At 40.6% G+C, this 27,991-nt stretch overlaps 1 protein-coding gene across 1 annotated transcript in view; it reads left to right on the top strand.

The window, feature by feature from the left end:
• Positions 1 to 27,991, top strand: part of kcnh8 (potassium voltage-gated channel, subfamily H (eag-related), member 8) — a 64,281-nt gene that overhangs the window by 5,415 nt on the left and 30,875 nt on the right. Inside the window, exons 2-6 of the mRNA XM_085262215.1 lie at positions 14,941 to 15,174; positions 19,310 to 19,441; positions 22,230 to 22,357; positions 23,556 to 23,793; positions 23,894 to 24,051. Coding sequence (XP_085118341.1) covers positions 14,941 to 15,174; positions 19,310 to 19,441; positions 22,230 to 22,357; positions 23,556 to 23,793; positions 23,894 to 24,051 — 890 coding nt within the window. The remainder of the gene's footprint in view (positions 1 to 14,940; positions 15,175 to 19,309; positions 19,442 to 22,229; positions 22,358 to 23,555; positions 23,794 to 23,893; positions 24,052 to 27,991) is intronic.

Below are 27,991 nucleotides of genomic sequence, written 5' to 3'. Positions count from 1 at the left end.
ATTTACCAGTTCTTTGTAAATAGCGTCATCCATTCCTGGAAGATCGCTTGAAACTCTGTGCACGGACAGCAGGATGGTCTAGATTTTTTAATAGCATCTAAAGTCTTTGTGTTTCTTAGATGAGCATCAGTAATTAAAACACATTCTTAGACACAACTTTATTCCATGTTTTTTTTCTTGTTGGCTACAATCTTCCAAAGTTTTAGTTTTTATGAGCATTAATAAATGATCCTAACAATAATAAATGATACTAACAAGTCTGTTAACTTACACAGTCAGCATTTTTCTTGGCTTTCTTTTCTGGCTTCAGATAGGCTAAACTTTATTAGTAGCTCTTCTGCAGTCTTGCTGACCAAATCATTCACAGCGCTCACACATTCATACACTTTTAATACTGAACTACTATACAGTGCTTTCTCTCTCACACTCACACACACTCGCAGCTTTGTCTGCATGTGTTGCTTTCAGTCTGCACTATTTTTTTTAACATGTTTATATTTTTATAACGGTTTTATTTTTATTTGTAAAAATCAGCCTATGTGCTGCCAGTACACTTCTCCGTGTTTGTGATTGGCCAGATGTTGCCACTCCTTTCAGATGAACATGCTGGGGAAACCCTGGGTTACGTTAGCAAGTTGATCACCAGTTAGACTAAATGTATCCAGATAATGGAAAGATATCCCTCGATATGATCGATATGATTTGGCATAAGATTAATTTTTATTATTTTAGTTATCTTAACTACATTTATCTAAACAGCAGTCACTTAATATATCAATGCTAATGGTAAGGCGGCCTCATCATCAAAAACACAATACTTGCTGCCTTGGCTCTGCAATCTAATGCTGGCCCTCCTTTCGTAAGGAGACCATATTGGGGTGTCCTGCTTCCAAGTTAAGCAGAAGGTCTGGTTGCCTCACAGAGTGTCGCCTTCTTCCCGTGCAGCACTGTTCTTCCAGATTGCTATTTCCTAGCTCTCAGCACAGACTAGTTCCACCTCCACTAGGCACGTAATTACTGTCACGAGCGCTGGTGCCAAGACTTGAAACAGCTGTGTGTTGAGTTGGAACACAACGCCAGTCGTAATGTTTAAGCGTGCATGTGAATGAAAACGAGAGAGAAGGAGAGAGAAGGAGAGAGAGCATGTGTTTAAAAGGAAACAAAGGGAGACCGGAGATCAAGAAGAAGCAGGAGAGTATGCTACATTTTCTGCATTTGGCTGCTTTGTGTCACTGAACTGCCCATGGTGTAGTTCCTGCTCAACTGCCTTTGAACGTGAGGGAAGTAAAACAGAAGTTTCCTCCCTGCTGATTAACGTTCCTTAACGCAGCACACCTAATTACGTGCTTAAGAAGTGGCTGAGGGATCCATATTGTGATTACTACTCGCTGCAAGGTGAATGTTAAAAGAGCCTACTGGAGTTTCTTACACAATAAAGGAAGCTGCCTCCAGTGAGCTGAGTTTATACTGTTGGTGTCTCTACGGCTTTGTCTCAACAGCAACCCCGTGACCTGCAAGAAGACAGAGGAAGCTAATTACCGAGTATAAAAGACCACAGACCGCACACTGACGCACATACAGTACGTTTGAGGAAGGTTTATTAAAGCGAGGAAAGCCTGGACTGTGTGCTGGCATTAACCAAGATTGTATATGTCATATAGTAACAGAAACAAGAGCGAGACTTTAACTTCTCTTAACAGATGCTTATTAATAGATGCAAACTTGTGGAAAAGCCAGCTCCGATATTGTCCTCGGTCAGAGAACGGCTGTGAAAGAAATAATGAGCGCAGTTATGAGACTGTGAGGGAGTAATCAATCATCATTGACTGTTGTGCTGCAGGGTGCAGAGGGGCCCTCACTTATTTGGCAGTGGATTGCCACTACTGTTCCAATTTTCTCCAAAGCCCACTTAATATTGAGACTCTTACATTTCAGGGCAAACAAAACAAAAAGTAATGGTGCTGTGCTGCACGCTCGGGAGCTCTAAAAAATCCATCATGTTAAAGAGACAGCTGCCTGTTCACACATCCACCAGAAACAAAGCTTTCATTTAAAGTCTTGTTTGTGACCATGCGATGCGTCTGTAACTAGGTCTGTTATTCACTTTCTTAGCTTAATTCTAGCAGAAAACAGCTAAAGTAAAGATTATTGTGTTTACCCACACAGGGTTTGGTGTGCACACTTAAACGCAGGATCCATTAGTTATATTCTAAAATATCCTCTCTCTGATCTGAAGGTGGAATAAGGCCATTCAGACCAGGGTGGAGTTTCTAAACTTCCTGGGTATGTCTAGTGTTTTGGGGAGGTGGGGAAACATCGTTACAGCACAGTATCTCGATATTTTGCGTAGCAATATTGTATCAATACAGGTAAACCAAATAAATTAACGCCATCCTGAGATAACGTTAGTTGAGCGAACTTATAAAATCCATCCAACAGCCGACACACACACACACACACACACACACACACACACACACACACACAAAGCAAACTGATGGCTCAGTCACATAAGTAAAAATAGGAATTGCAACTTGTGCTGGCTAAGTGTTTGCCCAGAGTGCTGCAACTACTTATGAAGGTAAAGCACTTGCACCCCTCTGCAAACAGTCACTGTCTGACTGCAATCACTCTCAGAGAGATTGTCATCTGATTTATGAATGTAGACATACCAACATGTTGCCATCAGTCTGAGTGAGTCTTTGTCAATGAGCACAACTTGAGGGGACTCGGCTCTAACGTCTGATCTAACGTCACAGAAAAGTGGGAAAACCTTTTGTTATTGGATAAAAGAGATACTGATAAAGTTTGACTTTGAGGACATAATTAGCTTTTTAAAAAAATGTGATGGATTGCAATATATGTTATTGCAACAGTCAGCATATTGCAAAATATTAAAAGTTGCGACAATATTGCATCGTGAGTGAACTATTGTGATAATATGGTTTCTAGCACGGGACCTAATTTTGGATTACTCCCAGTAAAGCCTCTTCTGTCCCCTTCCAGCTGTGCCTTTGCAGTGCGTCAAAACACAAATCCTTCCACTTAATTTTTATTTAAAGGAAGTGGACAAATTCACAGGGACTAGAGTGTGTGATGACTGATAATTGTGTTGGTGTGACACCATGTCCCATGCCATAGTTCAGGTCATTTCTGCGGAACATTCTTCATCAGGTGCCTGAGCATGTTGCCATAGAAATCTGCATTGATGGTTTGAATTTTTGGTGACTTATCCAGTAAATGATAAAAAACCATACTTAACAAATCCCTAGCACGGTCGTGACCAGAGACCCAGCTCATCACAAGCAACAATCCTCCAAACAAAAGTTATGCAAGTTTAAAACAGAAGTATTTTGATGACTTTGCATGTCTGTGTTGAAATTACAGAAGAGAGCCGCTGTGCTAGAAGCAGTTCAGAGGTGCACGAGTGGCTGATTTTGAAAGGCAGATTGACAAGATTTTAAAAGAGATGCAGGTTTTGTATCAGCTGCTAGACAACCTGGTTAACCTGTATTATCCCAAACAAGCTGTTTCCTACAACACAGCCAGCTGCATGCTAAAAGCAATGAGATAGAGTGCATCTATCTCCATACTCACTGTAAACCAACTGTGAAAAATCTAAATCTCAGTGTCACATTAATAGCAACCCAGCACTATCCACTGGCTTTAATAAGGCTTTGATAAAGTATTCAGTTAAAAAGACACAGCCACCCTCATCAGTACAGACTTAGCTGGGAAATGCTGTCCTCGCTGTAAGGTCACTGGACTTGATTATTACCGTGAGCTTAAAGGAGCGTGAGCCTCTCGTCTGTTCCACCAAACTTCTGGGACTTCTGAGAGCCTCCCCATCACCGTGGACGTTCTGCCTTGTTAAACCTCCTAATTAGCGAGATTCCTCTCCTAATCACCATCCCTAATGGACTGTCCAGAACGATCGACAAACTGGGTTTCACTAGAGGAAGCCTGGGCCAAGTCGGCCATTTTTAGACTCAATTAACTGCGTGAGATTTTGTGAGACGGGGAGGAAAGTTTTTCTTTGTTTTGGGTTTTTTATGCATTTGGAAGAAGAGGGGGAAATAGACAATGGAGCGTGAAAAAGACACTGGCTGAGACAGACATGGAAGGAACAGCAGGTGTGCGACCTGCAAATTACAGGAATGTAATGCACAGTGTAATGTTTCATTTGGTGAGAGCTCTGGGGATTGTATGATAAAGGGGCACAGAGGTGATTAAGGCTGTGGATTTGTGTAATGATTTTCCTCCTTCAGTTACAGGGTGTGAGAGGATTACCACTGTTAGAATGGGTGCGAGAGTATGTGCATGCATATACTGTATGAATGTGTACAGAATGCTCCCACTAATAACCGAGACACAGTTTGTTGATACAGCACAGAAACTTAATCTCATTATCCCATACAATGACTGACTCGACTTTTAAGACAAACTGTACATGTGTAACCTTGGTTGCCATGGTGTGTGTCAGTGGTTACTGTGGCAACTGTAGAGTGACTTTCTTTTTGGTTATGTAACTGCTGCTCTAGCAGCATTTTCAGAGGCCCACATGAATTTCGTCAAAAAGGTGGTGAGGTCTTTTCCATCCATCTCCCCACTTCCTGACCAATTTTTACCACACTCCATCTCCATCTTTCATCATTCCGCCTCTCACAGCTCCATCTCACTTTCAACTTTCCAAATCACCCCCTCACCTTGTGCCCCTCTAACACCCTCATCTGTCTGCCACAGTGTATTTCTCAACCTCCCCTTCTAGTCCCCTTATCTGTCCACATCCCCCTTCTCTCTCATTCTCTCATCATATTTGCCATCCATCTTTTCTTCTCCCTGCTGTGCAGTGCTGTCCGATTCTACTTCCCTACTTTCTCTCTTCCCTCTCTCTTCCCTCTCGCTGACTCTCCACTGCTTCCTCATGCTCTGTTCCCCATCATAGGAATTGTTGTCGTGACTTAAATAGCTCTGGGGTTGCTTGCAGTGACGGCACAAGGCTGACAACGAGCTGCTCCCGGTGTGTGTGTATGTTTAAAATCCCCAAAACTGGGACAAAACAGTGTGCGGACAAGGTAGCAAAAACACACACTCACCTCTTCTCAAATATACCATCTGTTTAAGGCAGGGGTGCGCAATTCATTTTCCCAAGGGGCTACACGAGAAACTGGGACTGTTGTGGAGGATTGCACCAACAAACTGAACTGATGGTAAGGGCTAATACTGCAATTAGGCAATGGAACACTGGAACAGTCAACATTTTTTCACTATTTTATCAGCATTCACATTTTTCCAGCTAGCCACAGTCTATCCAAGCATGCAGTCACCTCCACAAAGAAATCACTCCCTGTCATAGACCTTTTCACTGAGGGCATTGCTGCCAGTTCCGCCGTAATCTCAAAAGTTTTAGTTAGTCCACAAACAAAGATGTGCATTACAGATATCACAGCTCTCATCCAGAGCCAAGTGTAAAAAGTCAAACTGGATCAGTTTATTTTTCAAATGAAGCTCCAGATTTCCCTCAGTGTTCCCAATCTGTCTTGTTAGGTTTCACCAACAGAGGCGTGCATTCCACCAAACAGTCTTTGATCCCCATCAGAGAGTGGCTTAATGTCACAAAGCTGCTCCATCCCTGGTTGAGCAAAGCGTGGTCAAAAGCTTCTTATACTTTTCACCTTTGAAAGCTAATTTCCCATTGTCTACACACCTTTGGTCAGGTACAACCAAAGGACTGAAACAGATCTGTGAGCTGTATAATGCCAGGGGCTGGTTTAAGAATTGGTGGTGAAAGACTTCACTTTCAGCTTTGCCTCATCTGACCCATCAAAAAATACATTGATCAACTGTAGTAAACCCAACCTGTTTTCTCTTTGCTTATACCAATGCTTTCACAGTCCCGAGGTCATCTGTTGTTTAACTTTTGGATTCCTGTGACCATTATTATTAAAGTCCTGCTGAACTTTGGTTTTGTGATATTTTAAAATTCAGACTCATTTTTGTTCTTGTGTTGTTTTGTGACATATTGAACTTCGGTTGCTGTTTTGATTTTATTTTTCTGCTTCCCCAGCGTTTCCATGTTGCGTTCCTTCGATCTCATTTATGTGTTTGTGTCCTTCACCCCGACTGTTTAGTGTCCAAATGTCGTCTGTCTTTTAATATTTCCCTGTTTTACTTTGTAGAATAATTTGTGGTGTCTGTGGTGTCTCCTTCTACTTTTCCTTTGTGCTAACTATTTTCACCTACTGTTGATGTCTTCCTTTAGTCTTCCAAGTAAATATAGCCCTCTGGTTCTTCATTTCCCTGTCAGATTGTCTGCTATTTATTTTGGACTTTCCTTTCTCTGCTTTGTTTTACTTTGTCTGCCTTTGTGTTCTGGATTTGGGTCTCGTCTCCACCACAAATCTTGACAAAATCGACCAACATGATCATTTGACATGGAGCTCCTATAGTGTAAAGCCATGTTTTAAAGCCCCACAGTGTTAAGAATTTAAGTTTCCTTATCCGCTGCTGGTTTATGTTCTCTTTGTTTAAGTTTGTTTATGTTTAAGCCCATAAAACAACTCCGTGTACATGAGACATGCTAGTGCCTCTGTGAGGCTATGCATATTGAATGAAAATGCAAACATGATTGCTGAGATATTTAATATGGACCAGAGTTCAACCAATCCAGTGACCAACCAGAATTTCTATTCCAAGAGCCACACTCCTATGTTCACTAAAACCTGTTTATTAAGGTGAGGAAAACAGTCGTTATTTGCATAATTACAAAGAGCACTTTTCCGTAAAATTTATACCACTGGTTATTTTGTGTGTTTGTCTAAATTCTGTATGTGAGTAAATAGCAAACCAGTTGAAAACAGTCTTTTTAGTATTTTGGTTTTACTATTTACACTAGAAAGTTTAATTGATCACAAATCATTTGCAAATCTTTTGCTCACCACCTTCACTTAACTTTAATTACATAAGTAGTCTCTGTAACCACATGTGTCTTGCTTCTTCTTGCACTTTTTGTTCTTTTCCTGACCTCTTTCCTCTTCTGCCTTCCTGCTCTATCTTTCTTTGTCACTGCCTTTTCTCCTCCCTCTATCCTCTGTGTACCTGTGGGGTTTCACCAGCAGCTGTCATGCAGCAATGTGAGCATGAGGCAAAATGATCTATTGGCTTCCACACTGGAGCAATTAGCCAAAAGAAAATTTAAATGGAGAACACAGAACAACTTGAGGTTATGAAGAGGGTACGACAGAAGGTAAAAGATGCAGAGAAGAAGTAAGAAGGAAAGATGATTGAATTTTAGTTTAGCAGAGATTCAGGGTGCAGAGGAAAGATAAAGTAAACTTAGATAGTTTGTACTTTTTTAGAGGCAGTAAAGAAGGTGGACATGTGCAGAAATGCAGGGAATAAGCAGATTGGGGTAAGAGGAAGGTGTGATGGAATTCCAAGGCTGGAGAGGAGATGAAGAGTAATTAGGTAGAGAGAGCCAAAAATGGTAGGAGGGACATCATGAAGAGTTGGAGGGCAGAGGAAGGAGAGAGCAAAGGTTGATAGTGGAGTAAAGTTGGAGTGATTGAGAAAGTGGAGGAGCAAGAAAAGGAAGTAAAAGTCTGAAATTTAGGAGGGTAAGAAAAGTATAAAGAAATTTAGTTGAAAAAACAGATTTATTTCATTATTTATTATTTTTTAAAGGTTGAAATTAGTTTTGTGGTGATTACAAACAAGTGTCCAGTTATTACAGTAGTAGATGCAAAATCTATTTGACTGTTTCCAAGTGTAGAATTTGTGATGTTCTTTCTTTTTTGAATTCTTGGTGATAATTAGTCTCTATTTTAATGTTCATGGGCTACTGCTCTTCCTTTTTCAAATGTTTGTTTTACTAATTGTATTACCATGATTATTTTTTGTGAAACATCTTGTAACATGTCTGTGAAGGTTCTCAGTCATCCAGGTCATCGTAGTCAAAGGAGCTTGCAAAGAAAAGCGTCTGGACTTCTTTAAGTTGCTTGAAGACGTTTCACCTCTCATCCGAGAAGCTTCTTCAGTTCTAAGGTCAAATGGTGGAGAGTCCCAGATATAAACCTAGTGGGAGTAACCCCCCACAGAGGGACAAAAGGACCCCCTGATGATCCTCTAATCGCCTGAGCCAAGGTGTGAAACTGGGCGTGGGTCCCAATCAGCCAGAGTTTCAGGTGAGCTCATTGTGAAACCTGGCCCCACCTTATCATGCGAATTCCTGAGGTCAGCTAGCCCAGGATGTGAGTGGGCGTTAAGGCGTCTGGGAAGGGATCTCAAAACTGGATTATAGATGGCAGAGAGTTGGTGTCGTAAACCACCGCCTCTGTTCAAAGATGGTCGCTCACAGTGGACATAAATGGCTTCTTTCACTCCTCTTTCAAACCATCTGTCCTCTCTGTCCAAAATGTGAACATTGGCATCCTCGAAAGAGTGTCCTTTATCCTTAAGATGCAGATGGACTGCTGAGTCTTGTCCTGTGGAGGTGGCTCTTCTGTGTTGTGCCATGCGCTTGTGAAGTGGCTGTTTGGTCTCTCCAATGTAGAGGTCTGAGCATTCCTCGCTGCACTGCACAGCATACACCACATTGTTAAGTTTGTGTTTTGGCGTTTTGTCTTTCGGGTGAACCAGTTTCTGTCTGAGCGTGTTGCTGGGTCTGAAATACACTGGGATGTCATGCTTGGAGAAAACTCTCCTGAGTTTCTCTGATACACCGGCTACATAGGGGATGACAATGTTGTTGCGTCTGTCCTTCTTATCCTCCCTCGCTGGTGTCTGGTCTTCTTTTCTGTGCCTCTTTGCTGACTTTAAAGTCAGCACTCACATCCTGGGCCAGCTGACCTCAGGAATTCGCATGATAAGGTGGGGCCAGGTTTCACAATGAGCTCACCTGAAACTCTGGCTGATTGGGACCCACGCCCAGTTTCACACCTTGGCTCAGGCGATTAGAGGATCATCAGGGGGTCCTTTTGTCCCTCTGTGGGGGGTTACTCCCACTAGGTTTATATCTGGGACTCTCCACCATTTGACCTTAGAACTGAAGAAGCTTCTCGGATGAGAGGTGAAACGTCTTCAAGCAACTTAAAGAAGTCCAGACGCTTTTCTTTGCAAGCTCCTTTGACAACATCTTGTAACATTTTTTTGAAATGCACTATATAAATAAAGTTTCTAATAACCACAACAAAAACAACAAAAATAATAATATTTAGTAGTGGTGGTCGTACTAATGGTAGCACACTTTCATGTAAAGCACTCTATACACTGTACTTAATTACATTACACACAAATTCAAGTGTAAAAGTTAAAAACTGTGACTAAAGCTGTTCTCTTAGCTCCTGCATTTTTGCAAATATTTACAACTGCTGGACCCTCTCACCACACATCTATCTTCTACACAAAAACATGATGATCTAGTTGTTTGTTTGACCTTCCCTTTTTCTAGTGTATCCATTATAATAAGTAAAATTTTATTTCTATAGCACCTTTAAAGATAAACATCACACAAATGCTTCACAACAAAATGCCAGAGGATAAAAACAAAGGTTAAAAAGTCTAAAAATATGACTTTTTAGTTGTTTAGTCCATGGATTTCAAGCTTACAGGGAGATTTCCAGAGTCTGGGGCGCACTGTTGCAAAAGCTCTTGAGACTTAAAATCGATATATAACTGAATGTCATCTGCATAGCAGTGATAACAGATGTCCTTAAAGGTGCTCGCAGTGTGCTGAAGAAAGAGCAGAAATAACTGAAATAACCAAAATAATAAGGGCCCCTAAAATGAACCTTGTGGCACATCATAGGTAAGCAAAGTAAAAGAGGACTGGTACTAAACACTGGTACTAAAAGGCAGCCAGGGAAAAGAATGGTTCAGATAGATGTGATGCAAACCACTCTAAAGCAGCAGACCCAGCAATAAATAATAATTGATGACTAAGAAGTGTGCAGCTATATGCACTTACAACTTGGACCATTATGGGTAGCTTATTGGGCCACTTCTTATAGCCTAACTTGTTGGTATGACTGCTCTTATGTGTTCAAAATAGCAAGTGTAAGTTTGAAGTATGTGTTCTGAGACACAATTATAAGGTGTTTTTAGTCCAGGTCCTTTCTATAGATAACCCAATAGGTTAGGTTAGGTGCATGTCAGAAGTCAGACACAGTCAGACCAGAAATTAACTGGTCGTTAACCTACTAGTTGCATACTGCAAAGCACATGTGAAGTTCAGTTGCACCCATGGAAAAATAGCCCAGGTGATTTTCTGGTGAATTCACAGTGATGAGTGAGTGTCATGTGTCCTGCTTCTCGAACACCAGGCAGCTGCCTAGACAAAACCAAATAGAGAATTTCCAGTAGTGAGAATTTGTCTGAAGCTATTCCCTGCTGTGAGCTGCATGTGAGAAGAAAACTTCATTGCCCTGACCTGATTTTGTTGTGCGAAAGCAACTATAGGCTAAATATAGTTCTTAACATATTGAATTTAACACAGGGCATGAAAGGAGAGTAGAGTTTAATGTACATGCTTAGCTTAATGTTTGCTTTGTTCTAGAGTATGTTCATATTATGTGTTTGATCCTGAGGGGAGGGGAGACAAGGTCATGCCAGGTAAAACAAGTTACCTAAGATGACCTTGTCTCCCCACCATGTGACGCAGTACAAGTATACTGTATGTGCAGACAATATATTGCATACCTGTCAATTCTAAGCAAACAAATTAATCTGCTGTCAAACACAGTAGAGTTTTTTGTCAACACCAACCTCCTGTGCTCTGAGAGCTGCCACGAGATAGCCTTTCCTCAGGACTCACGAGTCTCAATCTCCAACAGTCTTGACTGCCTCCCTTTTTCATACCCTCAGCCTCAGGGGCCTCACGCCTGACAGCCAGTCCCAGTGCTAAGACCCACTCTGACCATCTGTCTGGGCCATTCAGGCCAAATACTGCTGCTGACGTAGACACGTTCATATGTGTTTTTCTTTTTCACATATTGGGATCACTGTCAATTAGACTTTTCTGTATGCTAATGAATCCAAAACATTGTTACATTTTGTTTTCCTAGTCATGCTTACCACAGCTCTTGGTAAAAAACCAAAACATTTCAATTTTTCTGTCAATGCAAATGAATTATGCAAGTTTTTGTAAATTACTTGTTTTCCTGTATTGGTATTCAAATAGCCAGAAAGTATTTTAAGACAGATTAAAGAATAGATTATACTCTGTTTTGGACACAGACGACTAGAGACATGATGGTCATATAGTCATTGCTATTATTCTTTGAACTCTTTATTCTTTGAATTTACATCAAACAGACCCAAGCAGACTTGTGGACTTGGAAAGGCTAAAGACTATTTTTGTTTTTATTGGTTATTACAGTTCAAATTGCCACCAAAACTACACTCACCAGCTACTTCATTAGGTACATCTATTCAACTACTTGGAAAGTTCACATATCTAATCAGCCAATCACACAGCAGCAACTCAGTGTATTTAGGCATGGTAAAGAGAACCTGCTGGAGTTCAAACCAAGAATTAGAATGAGGAAGAAAGTTGATTTATGCAACTTTCAACGTGGGATTGTGCTTTGTAGCACATTCGATCAGAACTTGGCATAAACACCATTAAACCGTGGGTAAAACCTAGTACTAGTAAGGTGTAGCTAATAAAGAGGCTAGTGAGTGTCCAAAACAGTTTCCTGTTACTGTTCTGTTTTCCCACATCTTAGCCAATATTAAACAATAAGTAATAGCAATGATGGAAATAGTACTAAAGCTTTAATAAGCAAGTGTGTTTCTGTTATTAAATAACCTAAAAGCATCGGGTATAATGACATTTATATTTTTTTTATAGTGAGCACTGTCAGAGTGCTGAAGCAACTATTGATTTCTTGATGGGATTCGAGAAAAGGAACAAGCTGCTCGTTCCTCTTGTGTCACATACAAGATTTTTGTTCCCTGTAGTTGAATTCCCAGTTCAGATCTAAGGTGTCTGCTTTCAACAAACCCTGACATAAAACATAAAACTATTAATTACCTGGAATGAAGAAAAAAAAGATTTACTGATGCAGAAAATTGATTTTTGCAATGAAACATAATTGAACAAGTCACTTTGCAGGATGTGTCAGCCAGTGATTATAAACAAGCTCGTGTCACTTTGTGGGTTTGTGTTTGGTGTATCGAGTAAAGTGCTTGCAGCTCATTTATTTGCTCTGATTATACAAATGTCTCAAAATTTGTGTGGGTTCTGTATAATTTCTCAATACCAAATGAAGCCATGCATGTATCTGTATTCTTACTTCATCGTGTAATTCATGGACAAGGATTTGCTGGTTTGACTGCTTATCAAATTACAGCAGTGGACACGCAAATACATAGACCTATAGACACTCACACACTATAGAAACCGTCAAAGCAGCATAGTCAACTGTCGTGTATAATGGGCATTGTACTGTAAACAGTAGCTGTCTGTCAGCACAGCTCAGCATCATTCTGCACAATCCTGCCACTGTGGGTGTTTGTTTGCACACATGGGTGTATGTTTGTGTGCCTTAATAGATGGATTCAGGTAGAAACAGCTGGTCCACTTCAACTGGGTATTTAGAGTTAGACACAAATGGGCTAATTAATTGTGATAGACTTCAGCACAGTGATTCTTTTTTTCACTGTCATCACGTCACGTCTCCCTTAGTGATCCCCTTCTCCAGATTTTTCTCTCACTCTTTACCAAAATTTCTCCTGAGCCCATGGCCTATCTTTAACACGACTCTCACTAAGAGTATTACAAATGAGAAATCAGTGTTTATTAAAGCCAGGGACTTTCAAGGAGTTTCATAGGCATATTTCTTTCTACACAGAAATCACTAATTTATTTAGTTAAATAACCTTTATTTTACCCACACAGGCCTTTATGTGTCTAAGCTAAAAAAACAACAAAACAAAACCCCCATCCTATCAGAATTAGTTTTTCTGTGTTAAAATATCACTGCAGTGGCTAAGTGAGAGCAAGTCATTGAAACAGCTAGAGAGGCACTCCTTGACCAGTTGAAAACGATTCCATTTATACTGTTTGAAGTTTCAGAAGTTGGTGGTGATAAAAGCATTTTGGTGTCCCAGTGCTGGCAGTACAGTTTCCACAGATGAGCAGGCCAAATTTCTGTTCATAATGTTCAGCTTTCCAGAAAAAAAGAAATGATGATAGCTAGTTTCTCATTTCAATATGGATGAGATGGCAGTGTGCAATATGAAAGATGTCTCATATTAGGCATTTGGGCCGGTAAAAATAATAATAAATTGACACCCATTTGCGGTTTTCCTTCTGGCTTTCTGAAGCATGCTGGCATCTGTTAGCAAATTTGGGGTTTGTACACAGACTGTATAAAAAAGACAGCCATACCCACCGTGATGTCATCCACTGGCTTCTGGGCTGCACATTCTGACATCCTTGATGTTAGTGTCTTGACCATTTCCATGTTAGCTTTGGAAACTATGTGGACAAAAGTATGAAGCCACACCTCTTAATTTTTCAGATCAGGTGCAATCGGCCTTTGCAAGCTTTCATTCTAAAGAGCTCACTGAATTTGAGCATGATACTGTAATAGGATGCCAGTGTTGACACTTTGTGTGTGAAATTTGATTATTTGTCAAATTTGTTCCATGTTAACTGTAAGCTGTGTTGTTTTTAAGAATCAGCAACTCTGCCACATAAAATTACAGTGTGGATTCGCTGAGTTCTGAGGTGCATAGTGCATAAAGGTCTGCAACGCTAAGTAACTGCAGAGATCCAAACCTCCTCTGCCATTAACATCAGCACAGAGACTGTGCACTGGAAGCTTCATGGCATGAGTTTCGATGGCCAAACGATTCCTGTAGCCATAAAATGTAGAAGGCCAAGTACTTTTGTCCATATAGCACATAGATGAGAGGATAGAGCACCAAATTATCAGCTAATGCTACCAACCATGGCTAGTAAGCTGCACCCATAAACTGTACTAGTGTACATAGATATCTGCTAAACAGTGCAAAGTAACAGACTCATCAAAGAGCAGAATTTCATTCACAAAAAAACTGAAGCACAAATTTCCTTGTCAGTCATTTTTCAGATAATTCCATTAAAATACTTCAGGAGGCCCCCAAAGGTACAAGCAGTTTTAGAAATAAATTAATTGTCAGGACCCAAAGCAGTCAGTGCAACCACACCCCTAATTATAGGCTTTAACCAAATGGATGAGTTATTTAAAACAAAAAAAGTTCACTAAATTGTACTGTTGTTATAAAACGGGGAAGAATAAAGGCCAAACTGCTTTTTGTACCAGCCTGTAAACATGCTTTTAATACTCTTGAATTCGTCGTAGGAATCTGTTGGGACAGACTCGCCTTTGGAATGAGCTTCAAGTGGCCATTAGAGACACTTTTGCATTGGCCTCATTTTTCAGCAATAAAGGCTGTCTCTTAGTTTCCTTAGTGCTTTGGTTCATCAATGGGTTTTTTTCAGACATACAGAACTACTGTTTTCTGTGAAAATGCTCTTAAAACCAATTGTACACTACTACCCAAGCACCAAGGTAAAGAGGAGAAAAAGAAGAAATGTTAGTAACAATGGTGAATTTAGATGGTGTATTTTTTTGGTTGCTAGGAGATTGGTTCTGGGACCTGAAGGGCCTCTTGAAGCAGCAAAATAAAGAAGAATTAAAATGAAATTTGCTCTTAGAGTTCTGTTTTATATCTGTTTTCGGTCACTGGCCAAATGTAACAGTTTACTCCTTTTCTTTGGAAAGGAGCTATGAATTGAACTAAGCTATCCTGAGCTCTCCATTTATTTCTCCTTTTTAGCAGAAACCTCATAAAAGGCATTCATTATTTCCAGGTAAATAGAAAAAAAGAAACAAAACAAAATTCTACCATAACCTTGATAATAGTCTTTTCTATCTTTTCTTTCTCTTGCAGACAGCAACTTCATCCTGGCCAATGCTCAGGTGTCGAAGGGGTTTCCCATTGTGTACTGCTCCGATGGCTTCTGTGAGCTCACAGGCTTCTCTCGGGCAGAGGTCATGCAGAAGAGCTGCGCCTGTAAGTTCCTGTATGGTCCTGAGACAAGCGAAAGCATCATCCTCAGCATCGACGAGGCTTTGGAGGAGCGCAAAGAGTTTAAGGATGAGATCATGTTCTACAAAAAGACAGGTCAGTCAAATGTCACTTTCCTAGCTGTAGTATTTGAGTTGCGTGCTCAATTATTGTTGGCTCCCTTCATTTATCATTTGTTTTCAGCTCATGCCGAGTCGCTTCACAACGCAGTGCAGAGTCTGAGCCTTTATTTACCATTTGCCAATTAGGTTGTGGAATCATAGATGGTAGGCAGGCTCAGAAAGCTATTAGATACTGCACCATGGGGTACTTTGTCTTTCAGATTTCCACGAATGGATGGCAGTTGTGTGTGGCTATTTCTGAGGAAGGTCAATTTAACCTGGCGTAGATGGGCCAGTCGATAGATGAAGCAATGGCAGAAGGCATGGATGTATTACTTCTTTTATTGAGCCATTCTCATTAAATGGTGATTAAACAAAGCCACCAGTCGGGAATGTCCTACAGTTATTATTGAATTCTGAGACATATTAAACTTTAATAGCTGTCTGCTAGTGACTCCTTAACCCCGTCTCCTTCAATTAAACCGAGACCAGAAACTAGCTGTGGTGCAGTATGGTTCGGTGTGTGATTCGCTGATTAGCGAGCCGGCCAATGAACAAAATGGAGTCAAAATAATGAGATCGTCAGGGTGCCAGCAGATACACACTTGCTGTGATACAAGCTGAGATGGTGCTATGTACCCCTGCATTTAAGAGTTTTTGTTATTTCTTATTGTTTGGGGTTTTTTTTTTTAACAGATCCAGTTGTGAATCTACAAAATAATTAGAAAAACACGTTTCTACCCAGACAGCCAAATGTTGTATTTTTTAGTGAATACCTCAGCAGTTCCTCTGTCACAATCCAGGAGGAAAGTTATTCATTTTATCAGTTTAGTGTCTCTCTTTCACTTCACAATAGGGCTCATTCGTGAGTTTCCAACTGAGCCTTCAACATGACACATTTGATAAAGTCTGTGGAAACAAAAGAAATCTGTTCTTGTGCAACTGGGCAAAGTCTCTTCCTTGATAATCTGACTGGATTGCTTTATTTTTCACTTTCGGTTGTGGAGATTTCTGTTTTGTTTTGTCCAAACAGATCAGTGGTGAGCAATGAACCTGCCTCGACATTATTTTCTGTTGACACGGAGATGGAGCCTGCAACAGCTGCTAGAACCGCAAGTTCCAGCAGCTGTTAATGTTTTTAAATCGATCAAATGAGCTTGTCACTTTACGAGCTGTTGTTTCTAAACATTGATTCAAACAAACAGTGTTGGTTCAATGTCTCTAAAGCTGCCATCAATTTACACAGCACTGGGCTCAGCCAGTCTATACTGTAGATGAGGTTACAGCTGAGAGGACCATCATATTACTTTCAATTCAATTCAGTTCCTTTTTTTTTTTCTAGTGCCAATTCATGACAACTCCTCAAGACACTATATTGAAAGATAAAGACCCAACAATAGTAGAAAGAAATGGTACGGCTCTGTGAGCAAGGACTTGGTGACAGTGGGAAGGAAAAACTCATTTTTAACAGGAAGAAACCGCGAGTAGAACCAGACTCCACCAACACTGGTTGGGTGTGAGAGGAAAGACAGAAAAATATTATAAATAACCAAATTATTGGATGCTAAATCATTATTTTCCATCTTGGTTTTACCGCACACATTTCTTCATCTCCAGAAGAGTAAAAGTCAGCAGTAGAAGTCCAACTTCTCCTTTGACTGATGTTGTACTACCTACATGTTCTGTCACATCTCGAGTCCTGCCCAGAAGGTTATTGTAGTTGGTTAAAAGTAAACTAAAGACTAAAACGAGGTTTGAAAAAAGATTTTAATTAACCAAAAAGAGCTTTTTTTTCTACTTGCTTCCACTAGCTTCCACTTAGGATATGAGTGGAATATTCACCAGTGATGCTCCACCAGTCACAAAAATCTTAAAAACCTGGACAGCTGCAGGAGCCCAAAAGGATATCGACTCAAAACTCACAACATTCATCAAATTCACATCAAAATCAATTAGGCAATACACAGCAGAATCAACCACAGAGGAGATTCTAAAGGCTTCCCGTGTAGATGGGTTGCTAATATAAAAGTCCAATTAGTATCTAGTCATGGGGTAATTGATGTTCCTGCACCCGTGCGTTTGGCAATAAGTAGAACTCAGGTGTGACTGCCTTACTACCTGCTTTGTTTTTTTTTTCACTGCTGTTTATAATAAAGTTTGCATGCACATGCAACATATTTACTGCACTTTAGTGCACGCCTAATAGAGGATGTTCAAAACACACAAATCTGTCTGATATTGCAGAGGACTTAGAAATTGAGAGATCTGCAAACACCATTGTGTGAACTGATCAAAAGCTGTTTGTGATTACGCTGTTTTGACAGCAGCTGTGAAGATGATTTGCCATGCTGCATGCTCTCTCAAAACGAGTAAAACAGAGATGGTGATTCGTGCACATGTCAGATTTTTTAGCATGTTTGCATGTGTTTATTTTTGATTGGCTTTTAAAGCAAATTCAGCAGGTCGTGCAGGGTATACACAGCTTTGCTAATAGCATCACAGATGTGATTTTCTACCCGCATCTTTGTTGTCTTTGCCACCATCTCCTTTTCTTTTCACTCAGCCCTTTTGTTACATTTCATCTCTCTCTCTTTCTCTCATGGCAATGCCATTTGTTTCAGTCCCGGTCTTATTACCATCTCCACATTGTTCTTTTGGCACCGCTTTTTCTATGTCTCTGTTCCTTATCTTGCTGCTTCCTCCCCTGCCTCAGCCTTTTTGTGTTGCCTCATCCCTCTCGTTTTCGTCTGTCACAGCAGCGTCCCGAAAGTAAACGCGGCTGATTGACTCAGTTTGTCCTCCGTCTGTCTGCCTGAGAAAAGCCAACGCTGCATGATCGCAATCAAGAAGGCTCTTTCTCTCACTGTGTACTTGATAGTGCTGCCTTGTCTTGCAGGCAGACAGATATTCGCACGTACACACGGGGAGACGAAAAATACTGAGATTTAGTTATCATGAGGTGAGGGGGATTTAGTGAGTGGGAGAGATGGGAGGGAACTCCATGGGAAATCCCTCTTGATCAACAACTCATTTCTAATTACTGAGCAGAAAAGCAGTAAAGGTAGAGCAAAGATCTCTACTGTCACAGTGACATTGTGTGCTAAAAAAAGACGAATCCTTTTAAAGAACTAAAATGTTCACCTACCTACCTAGATTAGGTTTATTTAAATATTGTCCTTATTATTTACTGCCAGCCATGCACAATCCCCCAGCTTGATGTGGATTAGGTATAATTTGATGTGATTAAATAATTAACATAAAGAAGACTTCCAGACGGTCCTTAAGGAACACAAACTCGCTTTTAGATACAGCCCTGACTTGATCACTTTTTAAGCTGATGGAGTAAACTCATAAGCAGACAACTGCACATATGCAGATCCAGAGGACACGAAACACGATTTAGTTTCATTTCAAATTTTCAGTCCATCCAAGCCCAATATTTGCTCTTTTTCTCAATCTGCTGTAGTCTCATCAAAATTCTGTGAAAAACATCTGTCCCTTAGCTACTGAATGCTCCACTGTGCTCACTAGCATGCTCCTAATTGTTTGCTGTTCGGTGCTCGGCAGGCAGCGTACAGTGGCTTTTAATGAGAGCTGTAAAAACAGTCCCAAAGTTTTGATCTGTGGAACCAAAACAATGAACTAAAAAGAAATGTTCCACAAAGTTGAGGCAGACGGCAGGCTGGAGATAATTCCACAGTATGCATTTTGTTAACTTTTTGGCTCATCTACAGTACATACAAAAGGATACAATGTGGTCTACTTGTATTTTCTGGATGCACAAATCTGTCTCCTATGACACTTTCCTTTGGTAAATCAATCGTTTAACAAGTGCACAATAACCACAACGAGCACACTCATTCTGATCAGAAACACTGCCCACAATACTGACCTGTAGTCTCTTTGACAAGGAATCTATTTAGCAGGAGATGGGACCTCAGAGATGGGTTCATCTCTTGCTGTGCCTGGAGAAAAGTGGCTTGATCTATTTAAAGTCTCTGCTTCCCCCGAGGGGCATCCAGCTGTAGACAGGCTCACTAATAAGTCTAAATCTTTGGAACTGTTGCTTTTGCATAAACACACCGGTATACGCACAAACTGTAAATCTTGTGTGTGTTTTCCCCTTTCAGCTGTGTTGTTCTGGTGCCTGCTGGACATTGTGCCAATTAAGAACGAAAAAGGCGACGTGGTGCTCTTTCTGGCTTCATTTAAGGACATCACTGACACTAAAGTCAAAGCCATCCAAGAAGACAAGAGGGAAGGTCTGTATGTGCATTTATGTACAGGAAGTTATGTCCTCTAAAGAGAGGTGACCAGAATCCCCAAATATTTAATCTTCATTTTGCATGTGGATTTTTATAATGTAAGCAGCCACAGCTTATCCATCGGATTCAATAGTTAAACTGGTGTTTCATGATGTAGACAAAAACAATCCCCTTAAGCTGTTGCATAAAATATGTGTTGAAGCTGAGTGTATTTGATCTCTCCAATGGAAAGTAGTAAGGTCCCCTTATACTGTTATTCATCTTTCTTTACTGCATACTGTACAAGTTAGGTTTGTGGGGCAAAAGGTTGTAGTGCAAACTAAAGACCAAGAGTTAATATAACATCCATCCATCCATTCAATTCAGCGTCAGGGAGCTAGAGCCTATCCCAGCGGTCAAATTATAATTGCAAGTTTACCACAGAGAACGCACACAAGCATGAGGAAGAACATACAAACCCTAAAAAGGTCCCACATGTCCAGTGGATTCAAATACAAGACCTTGCTGTGAGGCAACAGTGCTAACCACTGTATCAGTCCCTGTCTTTAAATAAATTATGTATAAAGCCTTTACTTGCATTTCAAGACAATAGATCGGTTTTTGTTTTTATTTTTTTAATCTAAAACCAGTCTTTGTTCAGGTGCTTTGGTCAGGATTAGCATGTTCTGTCTGATAGGGAATTTAAAAATGAACTTCAATCAATGTTTCCAGCTTTTGTGATTTTCATCAATACATAAAGAAGCTAAGCTAAAGCCAGAGTCAATGTGTGTGAATCTATGTGCTTGTGAAGTAAGCAAACTCACGTTTCTCATCTCAGACCTTCCTCTTCTGGATTTGCCTAATTACTCTGTAAATAAGGCGGAACTGGAAGCAGAAAGCAAAGTTATTTTTGCCCATATAATGAAATGCTTTTCATAGAAAAGGAAAGAGGCTGATGCTGCATGCCTCTGACACAGACAAACAGCACAGTATAATGGGTTTGAGACCCACTATTAATCATGTGTGTCTTCCTGTGAACTAAGGCAAATGGTAAATGGACTGGTTCTTACATAGTGCTTTTCTACTAGACCTGAGCACTCAAAGTGCTTTATAAAAATTGTCTGATTCACCCATTCATATAAGCACTTTTTTCTATGGTTAATGGCTCTCCAACAGTCACACCCATTCACACTCCCATGGATGATTTGGAGATCAACTTAGGCCATCTAGTATTTTTACCAAAGGATATTTGGCATGCAGACTGGATCGAACCACTGATCTTCTGTTTAGTGATGACCTGAACTTTATGCTTTAACCAAAAACCCAAACAGCCACTACATAAAGATATGACACAACATAGAAGAGCGAGCTCGACAGGACAACACTGTACAAGTGCACCTAAAGGGTAAAGGTCACTCTTCTTTCTTCCGTTCACAAGCACCTTACCCAAATCACAAATCATGTGTCAAGTAACCTCATTAGGTTAGATGATAGGGTGGGGCAAGGTCTGACAGTGGTTTCACCCAAAACCTCCGGTGGTAATGACCCACACCTTTTTTCACACCTTATTTCATGATTAATATTGGTCAACAACCACTTCTCGAGGGACAACTCACCAGGGTTTAAATACGTGGGACCCTCCACCTTTTGCTTTTAGAGCTGAAGAAGCCTCTTGAATGAGAGGTGAAGAGTCTTCAAAAACTTTCAAGCTTAAGACGAGACTCTTGCGTATCTTGTCGATCTCCTGTCATTCCTTTGTTTGTTCTCTTCTTTTATGACAAACATTTTCACCTTTGGCAAAACGGCTTCTCACCTCTACTTGACTTTTTGCATCCTTGAGTACTTTTTTCACAACTGCATCCCTCCATGAGTTTCTCATCTATTCCATCTGATTTTACAATCTGTCCACGGCTTCCCCTACTTATGCACAACATCCACCCCTCCCTACCTGTGTGCCCCCTCTACCCACACAAGAATGGCTTTAAAAGTGGAGGGAAATTCATTAGATCTAAAAATAAGAATGTCTCTGCCTCTGTGCTCCTGCCGTGTCGCGTCCCCCAAGGCTGCACCGTGTTATGGATGAGCCCTGTCTTTTCTCCTTGTCTGTGGTCCACACGCGCACACACCCACAACACACACCAGAGAACTCATATACTTTCCAAAGGACACTCAGAAGCAGTTATCACTTCTATTCTGCAGCTTTGTTATCGTTGTTATCCCCTTTCAAGCCAATCTAGCCTTAGTCCTTTCCTGTGGGTGCGCAGCGGTGAGAATGAGGCCCAGAACCCAGCAGCAATAAAGTGCCTTCTCCCATTACCCAACTCCTCAGTCTGAACACATCACTCCTGCACTATCCTGCACTATCTACTTTATCTGCTACACACAGTCCCACACCAGTAGCAATTTACCACAGAAAATATACCTTACTGAACTGCCTCTTTGCCCCAGTGGCGACTTATCAAAGCTGAAAATTGCACTGTTTTGTTCGAGATGGTACTTACACAATAAGACATTATCAGTCAACGGGTTTGTCCAGTACAGCGGATGAAAGCATAATAAATGTTTTTTGACCAAACAAAAGGCCAAAGGACTGTAAATATCATTCACTATCTTTGCATTTCTGATCAAATAACACAGTTTGCTTAGAAATGAATTATTCCCACTGCTGCATATTCATGTTTTCCTATTCAAGGCAGAATATTATGTATTTCATCAAGTATAATGGCTGGTTCAGTCATCAGTTAACCTTGGGGGGTAAAGTGTTGTAGAGCGGTGTGTACTAATTTTTCCCTGTGTGCATTTCCAGAGCGACGGCGCGGCAGGGTGAAAACAGGCTCTCCTTTCAGCTCGGCTCGTCTGCGGAGCAGTACCGTACTTTATCACATCTCTGGGCACCTACACAGCAGAGAGAAGAGCAAGATTAAACTCAACAAGGTATCATCATATCATCAGCCTCTTCAAACAATGGGACAGGATGCACTGTGATGAAGGATTCATTTAAAAAGTGGATGGGGACAGATTGTGCAATTTGGGAATTAAGAAGATAACTGCTGTTAGTGAAGCACAATGGACACACTCAAGGGCTAGGAGCAAATATCTCTCACAAACAGTGAATTTACAACAATATGAATAGTTTGAGTAATTTCATTCCTGTATTAATAATGTGATTATTTATTTAACAAAAAATCAAGTCAAATGCAAAAGCAGTGTGGTAAAAAGAGGGTCTAATGTACTTGATTAACTGAATATTAGCAAGTGTGAGCACCTCTATGAAAGAAGAGGTTCTGGCAGTTTGTTGGTCTGCAGAATTCAGGTGTGTGTTGCATAATGCCAAGAAGGAAAGTCATCAGCAATGATCTTAGAGAAATTGTTGCTGCCTATGAGGCCGTTTCTAAACCATCTGAAGTCCATCATTCTACAGTGAAATAGATTCACAAGTAGAAAATATTCAAGACAATTGCCAGCATGATGTCCCATCACATCCACCCCGAGGTCAGACTGTGCAATGCTCAGAGTATTGCAAAAAGTCCAAGAGCTACATCTCAAAGTCTACATGTTAAAGTTAAAGACAATAGGAATAAGACAGAACAATGACAGCGTGTGTGGAAGAGCTGTCAGAAGAAACCCTCTTCTCACTAAACTGAACACTGCAGAAACAATGTGCTTTGGACAGATGAGACCAAAGCAGAGATATTTGGCAATAATGTGCAACACCACACTCGGTGAAAGCCAAACTCATACCAACCTTTAGCACGGTGATGGGGGGTAAAGACTAAGAAATTCAGCTACAGGAGCTGGATACTTTGGAGACCATGAACCCCTCTGTATACCAAAATATTTCAGAGTCATAAATGAGGACATTAGCAGTCAAACAGCTAACATTTGGCCCAAATTGGGACATGCAACAGGATGTTGAACAGAATTTCTGAAAAGAAAATTATCAAAGTGCTACAATGGCCCAGTACATCAACCTGATTGAAAGTTGGAACATTATGAGAGCTGTGCATTAATAAATCCTGTCAAACCTTCATGACCTGAATAATTAAAAGAAGGCGTGCTTTCTTTTTCGCTTGACTGTAGGTGGAAATAGGTGGATAAACTGGCTTTTTCCCCCTTATATTGTCCCATCCAGAATGTGTTTGGCGACCTACCTGCTCTGCCCGAGTATAAGGTAGCAGATGCCAAGAAATCCAAATTCATCTTACTACACTACAGCACATTCAAAGCAGGATGGGACTGGTTGATTCTGCTCGCCACGTTCTACGTTGCCGTGACGGTGCCCTATAACGTGTGCTTCATCGGTAACGATGACGACCTGACCCGCAGCACAACCGTCAGTGACATTGCCGTGGAGATATTGTTCATCATAGGTCGGTTGCTGTCTTAAAACTGTTTTATTGTCACTTGTAAATAATTGAGTCTTCATAATAAGCACCAAGCCTGTGTGTGTCTTTTTTCTTCAACTGCCAGACATCGTTTTCAATTTTCGTACCACTTATGTCAGCAAGTCAGGCCAGGTGGTCTTCGATGCACGACAGATATGCATCCACTACCTGACCACGTGGTTTATCATCGACTTGGTGGCCGCGTTGCCCTTTGACCTGCTCTACGCCGTGAAAGTCAGCGTGGTGAGTAGCAACTGGCTCGATGCCTAACACCGCAACATAATTTGGTTTCCAGAGCTCTTTCAGTGTCTCTTTGGGATATTAATTACGTGCACTGAGCAAGCACTGACAAAACTATCACATCTGCATCATTAAAACTTTTTTTTCTGTTGCTTTAGTAAAATACATATCCCCCTAAAGAACAATTGAGAGGAGGAAGAAACAGAGATCTGGAGCAATTAGGTAGACTGTGTTGTCTTGTCCCCGGATGAATGATGTCACTGAGTCGAAGCATTGCACTTTAGGGAGGTTTTGATTGGTTGCTTATAGAACTTTTCGTTCTCTGGTCTCTAATTTAGAGAATGGGATGCTTTGACTGTGCTGAATATCACTGTTTGCTCACTCAGCTGCTGTAGAGTGGATCAAAAGCTCAATACGGAGTACTGGATGGATGCACACAAGCATCCAGTCTCAAATAGGTGCGTGTTTGACTAAATGCTCAGAACAGAACAGGTATTAAAGAGCAGGAAGAAAGTGTACAGATCTGTGTTATGAAAGGAGACGGTTAATAGAAGAATTCGGCCGCTGTTTGAAAAAAATCAGCAAAATGAAAAAAAATATTTACTTTCAAGGTAAGGAGGGAGGGAAAGGATGCGAGTAGTAAAAGGCTGCTGCAGGCAGTGGTACCGGTTTGATACAAGACTCTATTAATGGAAATACCACATGCTCAGTAGGCCAGGATTTGTGTGTAGGGGTACCAGGCCATGAGTTCCTCCATTTCCCCGCTGGGATCAGCAGGAATGGCTAGTAATTGAGGAACGTTCTGCGTGAAGTCTCCTGTAAGGACAGGAGCATTCATGCTGATGTCCCTTTTGAGAACAGAAGCCATCTTTCACCGAAATGAGCCATGGGGCCTCAGCGGTGTTCCTCTCTTTTGTTTCCCTGTTGTTTTTGTCATATGTCTCAGTCATTTCTGTTTTTAGTGTGTTTCGCATTCTATCTTGTGACTTTTCTGTTGTTTTGTGTCACTTGCACTTTCTTGCTCTTTTTCATAGTCTCTATAATGCTCTCATTTTCCATGATCATTGCTCTGTGTATTATAAAATGCAGATAATGTTTGTACATATTTCACAAGTTTAGGAAACAGAAGGGGACAGAGGGAAAAGTATAGAATTAAGCAAAAGCAAGTCTATGATTCTGGGTGCTGTAATTTGTATGTATATATTGGGTGTCTATACACTGGTTATCGCTGAAAGTGTATATATGAAAAGGTTTCTGTGCATCATTTTGTTACCCGCAGATTGTCACAAAAACACATAATTTTACCCAAATTTTATAGCTGAATGCACAAAAAATGCAAAACATAACAGAGTTGGCAGACATAAAATAGTATTTTTGCACCAACAAAGTGATTCCCAAAGAAATGTGAACTTAAAACTGGAAGCGTATCTCGATATTGTCTGGAGTAAGTCATTAAAGCAGAGTGATCAAAAAACAAAAATAAAAATAACGATAAACAGTATTTGAAAGTTGTTTTCTTAAGGAAAAGGGGAAAATTTCAGCAAAGACCTGACACAGGACCTAAGAGATGCATCTGGTTCTTCAGCTGATCCAGCTACTGTTCACTGAAGCTTCATGAGAAATTGTGCCAGTGAAAGGGTGGCTGTCAGGAAGCCATTTTTAATGAAGGGAAACAGGTATGGTATTCAAAATTAAATTAAGAACTGGCCTGAAAATTAGTGGTAACAGGAGTGATGAATCCAATTTTGAAATTTTTGGTTCAAAAAGTCAATATGTACAGATGAGGTCAGGAGAGATGTATAACAGCAAGTGTCTACAGCCATCTGTAAAACATGGTGGAGGCTCTGTCATGGGTTTGGGCTGCATTTCAATCAGCAGTGTTGGAGAGCTTATCAACACTGATGAAATTATGAACACAGAAAAGTACCATCACATTTTGATCCTCTACACAGAGTTTCATTGGGAGCAGCTTCATTTTTCAGCATGACTGATTTTTGATATATATAGATTATATTATCATTTATGCTTGCACTTGTTTCACTGCATCGCACCTATTTTGCATTTTCCTACAAAATTAAAAAGATATGAGGGGTAGCTCAAGACTTTAGCACAATGCTGTACTCTTACTGTGAGGGAATAAAGGAACAGAAGAAATATGTAATTAAATAATATAAAAAAAACCCACTGTTTATATGAACAGCAAGCTCCAGGCAGGTTACCAATACTCACCGATTAGTCCTTTTCCTTGGATATATTCCTTTTTATTGGGTGTTTTCAATACTCTTCCCTTTTTCTCTGTACTTTGGACCAGACCTCTATTTATCATCTCCAGTTGGTCCAAAATGCAGCTGTTCATCTGCTGACTAGTTCAAAACAGAAGGAGCGTATAACCCAGAGTTGGCCTCTCTACACTGGTTTCCTGTTCCTTACAGGATCCAATTTAAAACTTTACTCTTTCAGAGCCTTCTCTGTGACAGGTCCCAGACTCTGGAATAGTCTGCCTCTAAATATTAGATCTGCACAAACACTCGAACATTTTAAATCTTTACCGAAAACACATTTTTATCCACTGGCTTTTAGCACATGTTGGCCTGAACATTTTTTGTTTTAACAGCCCCATTAACATCATTGTTGTGCATTTTACTTATTTTAGTTGCCTTTTAGTTTACAAAGCACTGTCCAGCATGAGCTGTTGTAAATGTGCTTTATAAATAAACTTGACCTTGACCTTGAAATTTTGTGTGCATTTCCATGCACAACTGTACATTTTAGTTCCCACAGAAATTTTGCTTTTATCTGCTTGACTGAAATATTTTTTCAAGAAAATAACACAGGAGGTCCAAAAACGTGTCCTGAGCGGAAATTTGAATAGCATTTCTTCACTTGAAAATGTTTACCACCAATGTACATTTCATTCACTTCTTACTTCTTTCTTAAATGAAAAGTGTGCTGAGATTATCTGGCTTTTTACTGATATGAACATTTTTTTCAGCAGTACATAGTTGATGCAAACAGAAACCTCCGCTTGATTTAGCTGCTGTGAGTAGGTCTCCTGGGTCTGTATGGCTGGATGCCCTGTTGGCATTAGGGAACAATGTTATTCATGCTTATTGGGCCGATACCGTGGCATTAATAAAATAAATAAATAAATAAACATGCATGACTGGCCATGCTGTTGTGATAGGCATGCAGGGCTAAAGGCGTGGCTACAGGGGGAGAAATAATGAGCATTTCTGCAACCTTATGGTCTCACGCGCACAAAAAGCAGAAGTAAGCAATCAGGCTGCAAAGCATATATATTTCACACCTGATAAGCAGAGGAAATGAAAATGTGAATGGCAGGGGTGAGATGGAAGTGACAGGAGGAAAAGTTAAAGGAAAAAGTAGCAGGTGGTGCACATATGCATTGCTGGCTACATTATATTGCTTACCACTCATGGCGCTGGAGAGAACGGGACGTGGCGCAGCCTGCTCGCTCCATAGGTGGGATGTGGGGTGGTGATAGATAGTGGAGGGGAGATGGTGCCTCTCCCCTGGGCTCAGTAGGAGGCTTCATTACGCCTCGTGCTGCACCAGCTCTCTATTTCTCACGGCGATAGGACAAGCTACCATAAAACTGGAGACATGTGCAGGAGAAGCTCTGATAAGGACAGTCCACATATCTCCTCCTCTTAGCTTTGTTCAAGCACTGTAATTCCCTCCTTTACCTCCTTGTCCCCTCACATGCACCCATGTACACACAAACAACCCTTGATATATTCTAGTTATTACTACATGAAATAGTTATACGGTGCCCTGCTGATAATCAGCACAGAGCCTGAGAAAATATCTGAGTCTGCACATCAAATGTAACCCAGGGGCCAGAGAAACAAATTGTCCCAAAGAAAAGACACTCTTTATTACATATGTTAAATAATGCATGTGCTGTGGACACAGATGTTGG

This window comes from Mchenga conophoros, linkage group LG22, assembly GCF_057382185.1.
Source record: "Mchenga conophoros isolate Kocher_MC1m ecotype Shallow Benthic linkage group LG22, M_conophoros_male_GT1.1, whole genome shotgun sequence".
NCBI classification, from domain to species: Eukaryota; Metazoa; Chordata; class Actinopteri; order Cichliformes; family Cichlidae; genus Mchenga; species Mchenga conophoros.
This window is presented reverse-complemented; position numbering and strand designations above follow the sequence as displayed.